At 43.0% G+C, this 15,138-nt stretch overlaps 1 protein-coding gene across 9 annotated transcripts in view; it reads right to left on the reverse strand.

Moving 5' to 3' along the window:
- Positions 1 to 15,138, reverse strand: part of LOC117160127 (uncharacterized) — a 194,229-nt gene that overhangs the window by 6,441 nt on the left and 172,650 nt on the right. For 3 of the 9 annotated variants that reach the window (XM_076627378.1, XM_076627358.1, XM_076627367.1), the window contains 15 exons: positions 13,928 to 14,125; positions 12,148 to 12,240; positions 11,604 to 11,840; positions 10,535 to 10,615; positions 9,757 to 9,906; positions 8,786 to 9,053; positions 8,229 to 8,624; positions 7,988 to 8,128; positions 7,719 to 7,909; positions 7,259 to 7,492; positions 6,286 to 6,771; positions 5,889 to 6,071; positions 5,705 to 5,807; positions 5,463 to 5,597; positions 829 to 4,664 (listed from right to left, as the gene is read on the reverse strand). In XM_076627378.1, coding sequence (XP_076483493.1) covers positions 4,552 to 4,664; positions 5,463 to 5,597; positions 5,705 to 5,807; positions 5,889 to 6,071; positions 6,286 to 6,771; positions 7,259 to 7,492; positions 7,719 to 7,909; positions 7,988 to 8,128; positions 8,229 to 8,624; positions 8,786 to 9,053; positions 9,757 to 9,906; positions 10,535 to 10,615; positions 11,604 to 11,840; positions 12,148 to 12,240; positions 13,928 to 14,125 — 3,009 coding nt within the window. In that variant the 3' untranslated portion in view covers positions 829 to 4,551. Of the gene's footprint in view, positions 1 to 828; positions 4,665 to 4,923; positions 5,000 to 5,462; positions 5,598 to 5,704; positions 5,808 to 5,888; positions 6,072 to 6,285; positions 6,772 to 7,258; positions 7,493 to 7,718; positions 7,910 to 7,987; positions 8,129 to 8,228; positions 8,625 to 8,785; positions 9,054 to 9,756; positions 9,907 to 10,534; positions 10,616 to 11,603; positions 11,841 to 12,147; positions 12,241 to 13,927; positions 14,126 to 15,138 lie in introns of those variants that run through there. The other 6 variants (XR_013061524.1, XM_076627364.1, XM_076627406.1 and 3 more) reach the window with 6 other exon arrangements.

Consider the following 15,138-nt stretch of genomic DNA (forward strand, 5'->3'; position numbering starts at 1 on the left):
GACCCTCTGCCTCCCGTCAACCACGAGGGGGACAATCACGCGACGATCACGATTCGTCACAGCTGATGTCTCGCTTTTCGGATCAACCGACTCTTCTCCTTCTCCGATTCATCATCGATCCCTTTGTTCCCATCCTGTCCTTCTCTCACACTCTTTGCTTTCATCCTTCTTCATTTACGGATACCTTGTTAACTTGTAAGTCGCAAGTCGCAATACAGATTGATCGTATCTTTTACACGCTCTTTCTCAAAATTCTCGGTGTATTCGAATTTTCATTGTATCGCATGTATAAAATTGAGAGTATTTTCCGAGAGAGAGACGGTCGGTCAGACACTAGGATTACCTGTACTTCCATCTTTTTCATCTCATTTCCTGTTCAAGTTTTCTGTTACTTATATGATATCGTAATTACACAATAATTCATCGAGAGATACTTGTCTCAAAATTGAAATTTTCATTATCATTTGCATATTAATTCGTTAGCTTTCATCGATCAAACGCGCGTCGTTAGCCAATCGAAAGTTATAGCATTTTGTATCTAAACGTGTTCTACGTGTCCGCGATATATTAACGCGTAGCAATTTTATTAATTTCATCTCATTATCTTGACAGAATAAGCCGACGGCAAAGTCGAATGCGATCGAAAACAAACTATATCTTTTCTTTAAAATAAACTCGTGCCTGGAACGTTGTAAGACATCGTTGTTGTTAAGAGGACGCAAGTACTCGTAGTTTTAGAATATTCTTTTCAAAAGTACCTGAAAGATACAACGAACGTTTAAGTCAAGGTTTCGAATTTTACGTAGAAGGTAAAAGAAGAATCTCGGCTCATGTAATATGGATTTTATTTTATTCGTGTAACAATAACAGTTCCTGTTTCCACAGTAGTTTTCTTTTACAATAGCGTTTCGGTGTTTACGTCGCTCTAACAATCCGCCTGGCGCAGTGGCAACCGCAGAAACCAACCTGTCGCTGATTTCTCAGGTACCATGGACCAATCGGACGTCGAACGAGGAGTTTGCAGCGATGAACGAACGTATCGTCCTTTCTTCCCCGAACTTTTGCCTTTAACGTCCGCGATGATTCGCGCTGGAATTGTACTCCATCCACAGAGGAACGTTCTTAAAAAGGGCACGATGGTACCGATTGCCTGAAACGGCTACTCTTTACGAGCTAAGCTCTTTTTCTCGACCTATTCGCTTCCCGAAGGAGCGATCGCGATTCGATCGTTGGTTTCACCGTGTATTCTACATCGTACACGGATCATCGTATCGTAAAAAACTATTCCTAATGTCGATGCCTGTGGACCGAAGAGTTCTCGATAATAGTAACGCATTTCTACCATTAATTAGCGTGATTAGCGAGATACGTTTCTCGGGGTTGACAGTCGTCGAGGGGAGATCCTTAGATTTAATCGTTTGTGCTGCGCGTTAGTCTCGCTGGTTTCCGCTTCTTTTATTCTTCCTCGTTTAATTGACGAGCAGTTGCCGCGTTTCGCGATCGATCTGCTTTTGCGAGTGTAATTTGGCACTCTTCGATTTCGCTCGAACGCTCTCGTCGTTCCGAATTGTCTAAGCATTTTAACAGATTGCGACCGTACAAGATAGCTTACGAACATTAGCACGCTTTTGCGACGCTTCGCGTCTCAACGCTGCCTTACTTCTTAGTCCTTTGAAGCGTTGCTTAGCATTTTCTGCTACGTTACGAAGACTTTGTTATTTATGTCGTTCACCGTTCGATAATATCTAATCTGAATGACCTAGATAAAAAGAGAGATCGCTAATCCCGAAAAACCCGTTTAGTCTTTGATTAAAATGATATCAACGAATTCAATTCCCGCTTCAAAGAATTAAGTTTCGATTAAATTTCCATCGAAGTACGATGCTAGACACTTTTATGGAACTTATCTAGTCGCACTTTCGAGGTCGTCCTTTTATCTCATATTGTTGGACAATACGTTGGACAATCTCGGGTGACAAACACGAGAATCGACCTCGGAAAAATATAATACACGTTGCTCGGAAACGTCAAAAGCGGCGTAAACGATTCACGTAGAACGAAGAACGATGTTACAGGACGCCTCTAAAACGTACAGATGTATATGTTACATGTTCCTTAAATTACAGACGATTCAACGTCGGTCAAACGTATGCATCCGTATGAAGAAGTTGGTAAGAAAAGTATCGAATAGAGTGGCGAGTGTTCGAGTGATTCGTGCGTCGTATAAATCCATGCGTTTGATCGCGTCGAAGTTGGAGCAGATCTACGAATGAAAATACCGATCGAACTTGTAGAAAATAATCGCAATGTTGCATCAAGTATCGTTCTCTTATTTGTCAAAAACGCGACATATAATATACGCTTAGAACGGTACGATTAAAGGAATTAAAGATCCGTTAAAACGAGTCATTAGATATTTTATTTCATTTTTTACTAGATTACTAAACGGTATTAACTTAATCTTTCATGATTGCTTTAAAGTTCTTACTTTAAGACTTTCTTAAGCCTGACGGAAAATGGACATTCCGATTGTTTCTTTGTACAACGTCTGGATAATAGAATCATGTTCTGTACAGAATTTCCAGGTATCGATAAACTGTATTAATGACTTGTATTAAAAGACTATTGTCTTTATTTTGTTTAAAAGTTATTGACAATGAAAATCAATCGGTTATTTATACATCATTCCGTATTAAGAAATATGTTGTTTAATTTGTAACGTCTTACATTATTTTTGATTGAAACAAGCGTTAATTCATCTACTTATACGACTGCTGTACATCGTTACGCGACGATAACGTTGACAATAAACGTTTCACTGCAACGACTCGATCATATCTCGCACGTTAAAAACAAAGTTTAAAGCACACAGAGAGACGTTCGAAGAAATTATTTAAAATTTCATATACCCTCGATCGGTGTTTCACACTATAAATCCACTCTAGTCTCAGTCAGTTCAATGCGATCGTTACTTATAGCGATCTTTATTAATGTTTAACTATGTTGCGCCGCTCGTAGCATCTACCGTAAATTCAACCTTAAGTTTTACCTTATTCTTTTTACCTTATCGCTAATATGCTCGTTTCTCTTACGTAAATTCGCGGATGACTTAAACCGATGATTCCCGAACTCGTTGCAATATGTACAGATACAATAAATTATTTGTTGTTGATTAACGTTACTGTAACGTAAACGTAAACTCGAAGAAGTATTTGCGAAAGGACGAGTTTGCGAAGCACGACTTTGCGTAACAGACAAATTTCACTGAATTCGACCCATATACGCGTATAAAGCTTCTTTCGTTTTCACCTGTATTAACGAAAAACTTACAAAAGGATAGATTTGATAAAAGAAGAAAAAGAAATTACGTAGGAATGGTAATACTTGGAGGAATTTATAGTTTGATAAAACTGCGATATAGAAATTTTTCGTAAGATAGCACGAGAAATAAAGGCGAGATATAAAGTGTACTTGATTCTTCCAGCTGTTTACAATTAGCCGAACTCTCTGATTAACTATACCTCTGAGTGGGTACTTATTTTATCCCTATACTCGATTCTCTTTCTCTAGCTAATGGCATTCGCACGAATTAAAGGAATTCGATTACAGTCATTCGTTAAATGAGTCGCATTGTGCGATCGTTCCTTAATTTATTATTATTGCTAGTGATAGAAACTCGTGGAAGCATTCTCTTCGGGTAGAAGAGTAAACATCGAGTCAGAATGGCGTCAAGCAAGATGGCATCAGAATATTTATTACTAGAACGTTTTACGTTGGAGCAACATTTACGATTATAGAATATAGGCTTCGTAATTAGTCTTTAATTTTACGACGACGGAATTTTATATGTTTCGTGTATTTATCGTTAAAAAATGTATAAATACGAATAGAAGCATCCTTTGAATACAAATATCTCGCGAAACCGTGGAACAGAAGTATGTATTCTTAATGCAGATTCGGTAATCCAAGGATGGACGACGATTAAAGTCTTAGGCGCATCGAAACTTGAAACCATCCTGTCTCGATGTCACGATTAAACGATAAAACGCTTCAAGTAGAAAATAGCAAATACAAGTTATTTTTCGTTAGTCGATTAAATCAGACGATACTTATTACGAACGAAATCAAACAAAAATCCATTAAAAAAAGAGTATGTAATAAAAAATTAGACAAAGAATTGAAATAATCATTCGAATATTTACTATTTTCTTCTATAAATATCATTCACCTAATTCTGTTCGACACCCATTATACTGCTAGTCCTTATCGACGATCCAGAGAACAGCTATTTATTATCAGTTTATTTAATCCATGATTATGTACAATATTCACGCAAATAAAAAAAAAACATCGTTTTCTTTACTTTTTATATAATCGTAATAGCAAGTATCAGACGAGTCAGTCGTCTGTTATGAAATCTGATAAAACGTTACACGAGGAAAGATGTTTGTTTCTCTGTTGTTCCGGGCTGGCAGTAGAGTTTTCTCTTTTGTGCTAAAAGGACCTGTATTTGACAGCTATGTCCGATGGACAATAACGATCTTGATCACCTTACGAGTAATAATTCTCTCTTTGCTGATAGAGCGGTAATGGTGTTACGGGCGAGAGATCCTCGTCTTCTAAGCTCGATTCGGTCTTCAAAGGAAGAGTGGCCAGTGCTTTCACTGTTAAAGCGGAGAAGTTAACGTCAAATCAATGTGAAAAACTCGCAGCAGGATTTTTTAAACTCGAGGTTTATGTATTTGTATTTGTTATAGAAATTTCTTCAAGATTTTCGAACGATTAATTTACTTTTCCAACGAACGTTCCATATCAAATAAGATTACCGAGGAAAATGAAAATTAATCGAGGAAAGGATGTATGAAGGGTAGTAATGTAGAAAAAAAAAATGAAGAAGAAGATGAAAGAAAAATATAAACAAACCTGAGAAACGATAATATGATGTGCGTGTCCTATATGGGAAGATGGAGGAAGCATGTCAGTCAGTGTGCCTGGTTACCTATACACAGCACAAACAATCCAAACAACGCTCACTACATATGACACAACGATGTACGTATATCTCACATCGATAAAACTTTCAACGAGGAAATTAATTACATAGTCGAAATAAAAATATTCATGACGGCGCATGCCAATGAAAAACATTTCCAACGTCTTATGTACGGAACTGTCAAATTCTTAAACAATCAAGTATCCCGAGTCTAAATACTATCGCTAATTGCCGATAAAAATAAGCAATTCATTTCGATCGATAGGTGACGATATTCGTCCGGTTCCGTTATAAAATATACAACGAACGAATCGAATAAGCGTAAGCCTTCCGCACTAGGAAATAGCAGAAGGCACGAAAGTCTACCTAAACATTGGTCATGCTGTCACACCACTAGTCGCTATATATTAGATACAAGCAGAATAAATCAAACCAATAAACTATTTATTTATAACAAACTGCGACGTACCCGCCACCATCTTGCTCTTTTCCATAACTTGCTTGGCCAAAATTTGATTCAGTTGCAAAATGTGATCTCTTTGCCGTTTCTCTTCCACTACTTTTCTCTTCAAGCTGTCTGATTGTTCGATATTGATATTATCGTCTGAAAGAGATAACGAGATAACGATTCGCGTGACTATTTAATATTTGCGATCTTTCATTAACTTAGAAACTAATTTGTCGTTAAAACGAAGTTGCACGGATGCATACCGCTTCCATCTGGCGCAGTCACGGTTGTTTCCGACAGCATCTTTCTTATCGCTTCGGCTTTCTTCAATCGTTGCTCTTGTTCCTCCGCAGTTAATTCCGGCGTCTGGAACGCGATTGTTTCAACGTTATACCAAAGCATCGATACAGTGGCGTACAAACTGTATTTACGTCGTAAATTTGTCACCTGTTCAGGGATATATCTTTCAGGGATCACGATCTTGTTGGGCGTTCCTAGCAGCTGATCGATGGTACTCTCGTTATACTTCAGCTCTTTGTGACTCAAAGTCGATCTTACGACATCCGGCGCGTTGATCCTCGGCCTGAGCGCTCGTTCCATATCAAGATCATCTCTGGCTCTTCCCATTCCCTAGGGAACATCAAAAACGCTTCTATATCGACCGCGCGCTTTACTTCAACGACACACGCAACACGACAAAACGACGCCAAAGAAACGACAAAACGAAGGTATGACAAAAACGGAATCAACAAAGGAAAAGAAAAAGGAAATTAAACGAATGTACGTGAACGAGGAAGGCAACGAGGAGAAATATGAAAACATAAAATACAAAAATAAACGATACCATCTTCGAGAAGGTGTCTTCTAGATCGAGAATGGGTTTGCTACTGGACACGGTATAGTGTCGTCTTTTCTCGCGGGGAATTTGCCTGCGCCTCGGCCCCTCGATCTTTTTCTCCGTCATCTCCTTGATGATCTGTTTCGCCGCCTCGCTCTTGAAAATGGGCGACAATTGCGGCGAGTTCGACGCGTTCACGTTCAACGACGAACCGAACATTCTGTCCTGGCCTTCGAGGTTCGTCGGTGACAACAACTCCGGACTCACCGGCTCCGGGATGCTCTCGTTTCTCAATGGATTCTCGTAGTGTCTGTACGGTGGGTAGTACGGCGGCTGATGATGGTTCGGTTTAATCGGATAATTCTGCTGGCTGGGGCTATAGGACGGACTGGTCGAGTAATTCGGCGAGCTCATAGGCACGTGCGAACTCGAAGCGAGGCTCTCCGTATACGGCGACAGAGTACTGTCCGAGCTTCCATCTTGAGTTTCGAACTGCGTTGATCGGCAAGCAGAATAACGGAGGGTGACGAAGCGAGGGCCGAACAAAATAAGGCATCACGGAGGGGTGAAAGGCGAAACCAACGAAAACAGAGAAAATGAAGAAAATGTATGAAATCATATGTATCCTATACGTAGTTGATGCTGGTACTCTGGTGATACTGTGTTCCGGCGCTGAATGAGAATGTCTCTATCTCAAAATCAGAATGCACAAATATTACGACGAAACAAGTAAAATTTGGTGATTCGCGTTTTGGATTTTGTATGTCAAAAACATCGAAAAATTGCAAGTGGCATGCAAAAAAAAGGTTTAGTATACATAGATTACATCGTACGAAAACAAAAAATATAATATTAGCACGACGAAAGATTTATCGGGGAAAGGTAACGAGGAATAAATCTTATTAGTTCGTCGGTTAATTGACATATCCGTATCGAAAAAGGCGAATAGGAAGAAGTCGGTAACGCGTGGTTAACTTACCCTGACTTTATTTCGTCTGGCTAGCATGGTTCTCAAAGCGTGCATGCTGTCGCTTCTGGGAGGAGGCACTACCGGAACCTGATGAATCTCGGGCTGTTGTTGCCGCTGTCCGCCGAAACCTCTCGGTAAGGACATGCTTCTTTGGAACTGCACGTCGTCCAAATCCGTCAGCTGGACTGTGCTTTGAGCGTGAATCATCGGCGACTCTTCTACCACCTTTCCCAATTGAGCCTTCTAAGAATAAATCGATCGAAAATAGAGCAAAATAAAATCAAAGCTGCGACATCGTCGATCGTTTGTCAAAATTACCCGCTACTCAGGCTCGAAATAAACTGACAGAAAGTCTTTCTTTAATCGTTACTTGTACCATGATAAGATATAGAAATATTTTACCACGGCGAATATAAATTATATCGATCGAACGCAGTAAATGGAATCGTAGAAAACTCGAAGAAATTACCTCGAACTTCTGAGAACCTTCTAAATCATCGTCGCACAATCTCTTGGCACCTCCAGGCGCCTGAAGCCCGTTCGTTAATGGAATTCCAATGTTTCCAGTTCTGTCTCCTCGATCTCTTTGCCGTCTTTCCGATTCCCGTTTCACGATTCGCACGGTCTTAATCTCTTGTTTCTCACGGTTGTGGATTAAACCTTGAAAACGTTATTATCGCGAAACATCGATCGCTGTTGTGTTGAGGTCTGTTAGTTTTGCGTTATTGCTTCACTTACCGGCGAACTTGTTGTCCTCGTTTTGTCTGTAATTGTCGTTTAGTAACGTTTCTTCGGCCAAGGGTGGCGGCGGAGGAGGTGGAACGTACTCCGGCGGAGGAATCGTACCATTCGTCAAGTTTTCGTCTTGTCTGTTGTTCTCTGAATCAGTTGAACGTATTATACGATTGATGGACGATGAGAGAAACTTTTGCCAAAAGATAATTCCGTTAGGTTAAGATCATATGTGTTTTGCGCTTACCGTGAATTCTAGACTCCGTGTTGACGTATAACGGAGAAACGTTCGCTTGCATCAGGCTTCCTTTTCCCTGCATTTGATCCTTTAGAAGCTGTTGCTTCAACTGATGTTGTTGAATCTGTTCTCGTAACTGAGGGGAAAGCGAGGAAATATGATTCTGCGGCGACTGAGGGTACGATTGTAGGTTTGCCTGCTGACGATTCGTGGGGGACGAGTCTTTGATCTGTGTCGGTGAACTGAAATGCGGATACGGTCCACCGTTCTGCTTGCCACGAGGCGACGAGGACAGCGCAGGGCTCGATGGCGAATCCAAACCGTGGTCCAGAGTTATCCCAGAATCAAGATCGGTCTCCAACCAAGAGTTTTGCGTTCGTTTCTTTGGTTGGTGCACTTGAGGAGCTGCGTTGGTAACGTAAGAACGAAATCTCATTTACCTCATCTCGCGATATACTTTGGTTCTTATTATTTTCAAACGTAGGCTGTGTCACGCTTTCAACGTTTTTCTAAGTTCAACGTTTCAAACGATCTTCGTACTTCTCGAAAACAACGATTCGGCTTACCAGAAGTAGGTTGCGGTCGAATCTGTTGCACCAGACTGTGTGACTTCTCCGTCAACTGTCTAACTTGAATGCTCAATTCCTTTCGTTGTCTCTGTAGATCCCCGACCAATTGTTGAACTCTTCTCAATTCTGCTTCGAGAGGGCCAGTCGTGGCCGAAGTGTCTCTGGTCATATTTCCTGCATACCTCCTCGATGCTTGCAGCTTCTGTCGCAGCACCACCAGGTCTTGTTCCAATCTCGCATTTTCCGCGACCGTTTCCTCGAGTTTCTGAAAGGCAAAGATACGGGAAGATTATTCGTTGCCTTTACAGGAACAGAGTTAAGAAGCTAAAAGTTTCGTCGAGAACGAAAATGCGAACAGAACGGTCAACGAAACGGAAATCTATCTATTTCTGTGTTTTGATCGATTTACCTGGAAGAATACCGGCTTTACCTGGAAACAACGAATCGACGATTAAATCAGGCAAATCAGTTCCTTGGAGAACGAAGCGCGCGATGCGTGCTCGCTATTCCTCTACTTCTACATAGTAAAAGACCAGCGTCCAATTCGTCGGACTTTCTTCGAAAATGCGAAACGGAGAAACCCCGATTACTTTTCGCGGGGCGGAAACCACGAGCAACTTCCCGTTCTCCGAAGAATAGATCGCCGGAATTTATTCCGGCGAAAGAAAACTTCCCGATTGAATCCGCCACCTCCGTCGTCGAATGGAAATTCGCATAAAACCGATTAAAGTTTCGCCGTGCGTGGGAATCTGCCGAAACTATTCGCGATCAAGTAGCGTCTGTCGTTGAAACTTAAAAATTGTTCCCGATAGCAACTTTTTTGTTTCCCGAACGGACGAATCAGGACGGCGGCGTCTATTTTACGTTAAACTTTTTCTCCGTTAATTTTCCTTCCTTCTAGCCTGATGTTCGCTGATCGAGGACAAACCGCGATTCCAAGAGCCTACAGAACGCTTTAAAGTTCGTACCTTGGAGTTGTGTGCCAGCAACACTCTCACTCTGCTCAGCTCTTTTTCCAGAAGGAGCTGCTGCTTTCTGTATCTCTCTGCTTCCACCAAATTGCTCCTGCTGCCCTGCAGTTTATGTCGGAGACCACCTAGAGCTTTTTCCAGAATCTCCTGTAATCGAAATCGAGAAGGTTCAATACGCTGGAAAACTGATTTGGCCCGACCGACTCGAAGATAATAACTGCTGGAAAGCCACCAGATAGCAGGATAAAAATAATTCATCGATGGAATTCGATTTTACGAAATATTTGGTAAAATTGGTCAATTTTTCAAAATATAAATTTTCAATTTCTTCGTATCCCAAAAGAAATGACTTTTTCATCTTCCAGATATCGCCGTTGACAGATGTATCTAAATATTTTTATACCAACATTTTCACGTAGCGCTCCTTTTCTCACTCTACGATCAAATCTCTCTCGGATCTGGACATGGCGGATAATTTACAATTTTTGTACTATTCTGCGTCGGATAATCTGTTCCCGCGATTCCACTGTTAAACGCAACACGCGTTCACTGTACGCTGTACGTTCACCGTCACACGATGCGCGCTATGGCTTCAATTCGAACGGTATATCGCGTCTGATATGTACAACGTTCGTCGGACACGTTCCGTCCACGACGATTCGAAAACGCGAAAGAACGATCTGTCAAAGAATAGTTTGAAAACGAATGGAAGAAAGGAAAGCGGAGAAGGTCGGGCGCGTTTTCACGGTAGAAGATCGGAGATCGCGTTACTCGCCTTGTCTTGCTGAAGACTGTGAAGCGTTCCGGATTCCTCCTGAAGCAGGCGATCCAGTTTGTAGAGCTGCTGCACCTTGGCCTACGACACAGAAGCGACGTGGTGAGTTAACCTTGAAGTTTTGCTTTCCAGTCGAGCGACCAAGGAGTCGCGTTTCAACCGGAATTACCATTCCGCTACAATGAGCTATGGCCACACCGTGTCGTAATCGCGGATCGTCGAGAAGGAAAGACACGAGAAAAACGCGCGCCTGCGTACCTACGTATAATCGCGATTTTTAACGTAACGTCTCATCGCACGCAGCCAACTGCGTGCAACAAACGTTAACTGTATTCGATGTCGGGTTCGTAATTTTCCCGCGCGTTTTTTCAACCCACGTCGTCTCCTGCTTTACCTCTCTGATTTTCACGTTGGTATTATGCACCGTTATGGGACTTGGCGGTGTGTAATTCGTATTTATCGCGACGTTTTCTCTCGTAACGCAATTTGAGCAAAATGCACGCGCGCGTCCGTTACGGAATGCTTGGAAAGCAAGTATTTATTACGTCGTGCGGATACAAAGGGGCGAATAATTCTCGATATACTTCTAACGAAACCTCCTGTTTCTGTCGATCTTCCACTGCTCTCTTGCCCCGGCTAAACTCAACCGTTCCTTTCGACGTTTCAGCTATTTTCTCCAGAGAGCAAATTTTCCCACAACACCGAGACACCGTTTCTTTCGTGCTATTTGTTACGAAGCGGGAAACACGGTTAGCAATGCGAGCTAGGCGAAGGAAATGCGGGATCTCGTCGTCGGGTGATTGCGTTCTTCTTCACCGAGCGTAAGCTAGGGTTGCGATAGACGCGAGGCGTTGACTCAAGTATTTTTGCACGCCAAGGTCCTCGTGACGCTTTATGGAACCTTATATTTTCAAGTTTAGAACGTTACTTTCCATGTCTCAGTTATTAAATTAAGCGCGAACAGTATTTCGCGTGAACAGATTCTCGCTTCACCGATACTTTGGCTAACTGAATTAAACGACTGTTATACGCGTACCGTGTCATCTAAACAATCGAGGGAAATCGATACCTGTAATTGTCCGTGATCGGGACTTAATCGGTCCCAATCTCTACGTTCCTCGGCGAGCAAACGTTGCTCCTGCACCTTCTGATTGAATTCCAGACGATGATCCCTCGAATTGTCGTGTGCTAGGTCGTGTCGAGAACCCGAGAAGATGTTGGTCCCATTGGCAGTGTTGCGATTGTAGAGGGAGCCCAACTTCACCATGTTGTCCACGAGGTTCACTAGCGGCTTGCCCTTCTCGTACTTTGTGACAAAATATACGAGACCCATTGAATTTACGAGCTTCGATCGCCTTGCTTCCAAGTTTCTCAATTAGCTCAGGTTACGCTCGAAAAACTCGGCCCTCGACGACTCGAACGGAATAATCAAGCACCAGAGAACCGGCCGGAGAACGAATTTCGTTTTGTTAATTTATCGCGCAGCTTGCGTCTTTCGAATAGATATATTCAGCGAATCTTAGTCGGATCGGCTCGTTACCGATGATAAAAATTCACGAGTTTTCGCTTGGCCAATAGAGATACCGGGGGAAAAAGTGGAAAGCGAGTTTTACCTGCTTTTCGAGATCCATCAGATGCTTCTTTAGTTCCTCGAGTTTCTGAAGGTTCTCCAATCGTCGCGGAGTATCGAGCTCTGCCAATCTAGCCTGCGGGTCACAGAAGAATGCCACTTTAAATGTGACACCTGGCAAATTTCCACGCTTCACAGTGTCTATGGGTCTTTTCGCCTAATGGTGCACGCTCGTGTCTTGCGGACAGCGCATTCTGTTTTGCTGACGCAGTCGCGATATTTGATCAACAATGCGAGGAAGGCCGACACTCTGTTCGCAATCACTCGTGTAATTAGTACTTTACTCGAAGAAACGTTCGCATGTTTTCATTATTTTACGAAAAACTTTGACCCTGTTTCCTTGCGATCCGAGAAGAAAGGTTCGAAAATCAAAGAAGGAACGTAAACGCATCGAAAAAGCGCAAGGGCTTGCAAAATCAAAACCGAAAAGTCGCGAGAGAAAAAACGACAGAGAATATCGGTATGTTTGCAGAATGATACACAAGCTCGCGTAATCTGTAGACGATCAAAGGAGACGTTTAGAACAGAACCTGCGAAACGTATGTTCGCACACTCCGCGCAACACACGGATAAATTTACTTTCACCGAGTGCGCCATGCTAAACCCACGAAACACGGACTATGCTACGGCGTATGCTAAACTTGAACGTAAACTAGCACGACGCGACGTGGAGATCGGAAACACGTTTCAGCTTCACTGCGCGTCTCTTCAAATTTACCTAACATTCCCAACGCGTAGCATCGTCAACAAAGAGGCAACAGCGAAAAAAAACGGGATGACACGAGAGTTTGAGCGCGTTCAAACTTTTAATACGCCCCAAGGGCGTGAGAATCGCGAAAAAGGAAACGGTCGAGTCGTTCGTCAGGGTCAGCGCGGAAACGTAATACGATTTCTGGCGGGCAACCAATACACCAACGACGTTCTCGATGCGAGGTGAACGGCAAACGTCAGAGAGGAGAGGTTGGCGGACGTTCTGCGTCCGAAAACGCGATCTACGCGGAAAGAGACCATTTATCAAAGTACACGAGTACAAAGTAGACGAGAACGCGGGAGGACGCGGGAGAACGCGGGAGAACGCGCGAGAAGGCAAAATTTCATACGACATTCTAGACATCGACTATTCGCGTTGAGAAGGCACGCTAAAAGACGAGACACACGCCACAGCAGAGAACAAAGCCTCGTCGGAATTTTTTTCTCGAAGAAAGTTCCAATCCTAATGACGTTCTCTCGAAACGTGTCCTTGAAACCGGTTCTTCGCCATGCTCCGCGGCATTTTTCGCGCGTACAACAGGATTCTCGATCGCGACCATCTATCGGATGGTCCTCGTGAAAACATCCGTCTCCGTTTGAATCGTCGAGAATCTCCAAAAACTTTTCAGGAACTTTCTCCCGAATGCTTCTAAATTCTTGTAAAAAATCCTTGGTAAAATCGAAACTCGACGAGTACGATGCATGAAAAATTGTTTGAAATAACGAGAATCGTTTGCGAGAATGTTGTTCAAATCGCAGGAGCTTCTTCCGTCGGTTTATTTTTCTTATTGTATTACCGAATTCTGATTTTATCGCGTAACGACTAAGATCTCCTTCTGTGAGAACAATTTTTCTCGAAAGCGGTTCTTGGCTACGGAGGGAAGCCTATCGCGACGTCGAAGAGAGAAAAATGACACCAGCCACGACGCCACCGGTCGACGCAGGCTCCATTGTTCCCAGTCGCAGCTGCTACCGTTGGCCCAACGATTCTGTTTCTGAAAATGTCTTCGGACCTGTGCCTCGATCTCCATGTGACAATTCTCCATCGCTTTGTAGATGGTGGCGTTCTGCCGGCGTAGCTGGATCAGCAGGAGCACCAACTCCTCGTGGGTCCTGCCGAGGAGTTCGCCGGCGGACACGCGAACCAGTCCCTGGGTTGCGGCTTGCGGCAGCTTGCGGCCGCCCTCTGCTCGCTGGGAGCTGACGTTGCTCTGTCGAGTCATGCAATCTTTCGTTAGCGATCGCGCGTACGCAAACACCGGCCTCCGGCCTCCCCTCGCGGCGAACTTGGTTCGTTGGCGAACAATTCGGTGTGAACGCGAAAACCTTGAATCTAGCGTTGTTACCGCCGTTCCCTCGGCGGCCCGTCTCGACCAAGAAGATCGATCGAGCTCTGAAAACGCTACGCTCTACGTGCAATCTGCAGTTTACGGTGATCCGATGGAAATCTATGCCGACTAACTTGTCGCGTATGTTGTGACAAGGTGATGGAAACTCGAAAGTTTGCTTGTACAGAGGCGAGCAGGTTATTAGGCTTAGCGAGTTTTTACTGGAAAGCTTATTTCGTTTAATGCCGCTTCTCTTACGATTTCAAACGACCAGTACGGAAATAACCTATAACGAGAAAACGTTCGAGTACGAAGAATATCGTTTAGCTTTACAACGAAATAGGAAATCTCTACGTTGAAAATAATTGATCGATATATGAATTTGATAAACGATACTCGTGCGTTTTTCGCGTCGTGAACACGCGGATCGCGAAATAGTAAATAACATACTTGTGCTGGAAATGAACAAAATTGCAGAAACGGTAAATCAAGCCTAATAATAATTGACACACCTCTGTAAATTGGCGAGATGATCGAAAGTAGGATTTTCAGGTGAAAATCGAAAGCGAAAGATGTGTACGCGTGTTATAACGGATTATTCGAAACAAACATCGTTATTAGTGCGTTCGAACAAAGTTTTACCGAATGCCATCGTGTTCGCGCGTATTTGCGCGTGGCACGATGTTTTTCCGTTGAATTTGACACCGAATTATTTCACCGTGTAAAATCGAAACGTATAAACGCCAAGTCGAAAGAATCGTTTGGCCTTTACGTTTACGATGCGTGATTAAGAAGCGTTTTGGTATGATTGGCATGGAAAGAATGAAAAAGAATAAAAAAAACGTATAAAATATCAGACGTTGAACAAGGCCGTTCCGTCGATCGAATGCTGCGTG

This window comes from Bombus vancouverensis, chromosome 2 (genome assembly GCF_051014615.1).
Source record: "Bombus vancouverensis nearcticus chromosome 2, iyBomVanc1_principal, whole genome shotgun sequence".
Classification (NCBI taxonomy): Eukaryota; Metazoa; Arthropoda; class Insecta; order Hymenoptera; family Apidae; genus Bombus; species Bombus vancouverensis.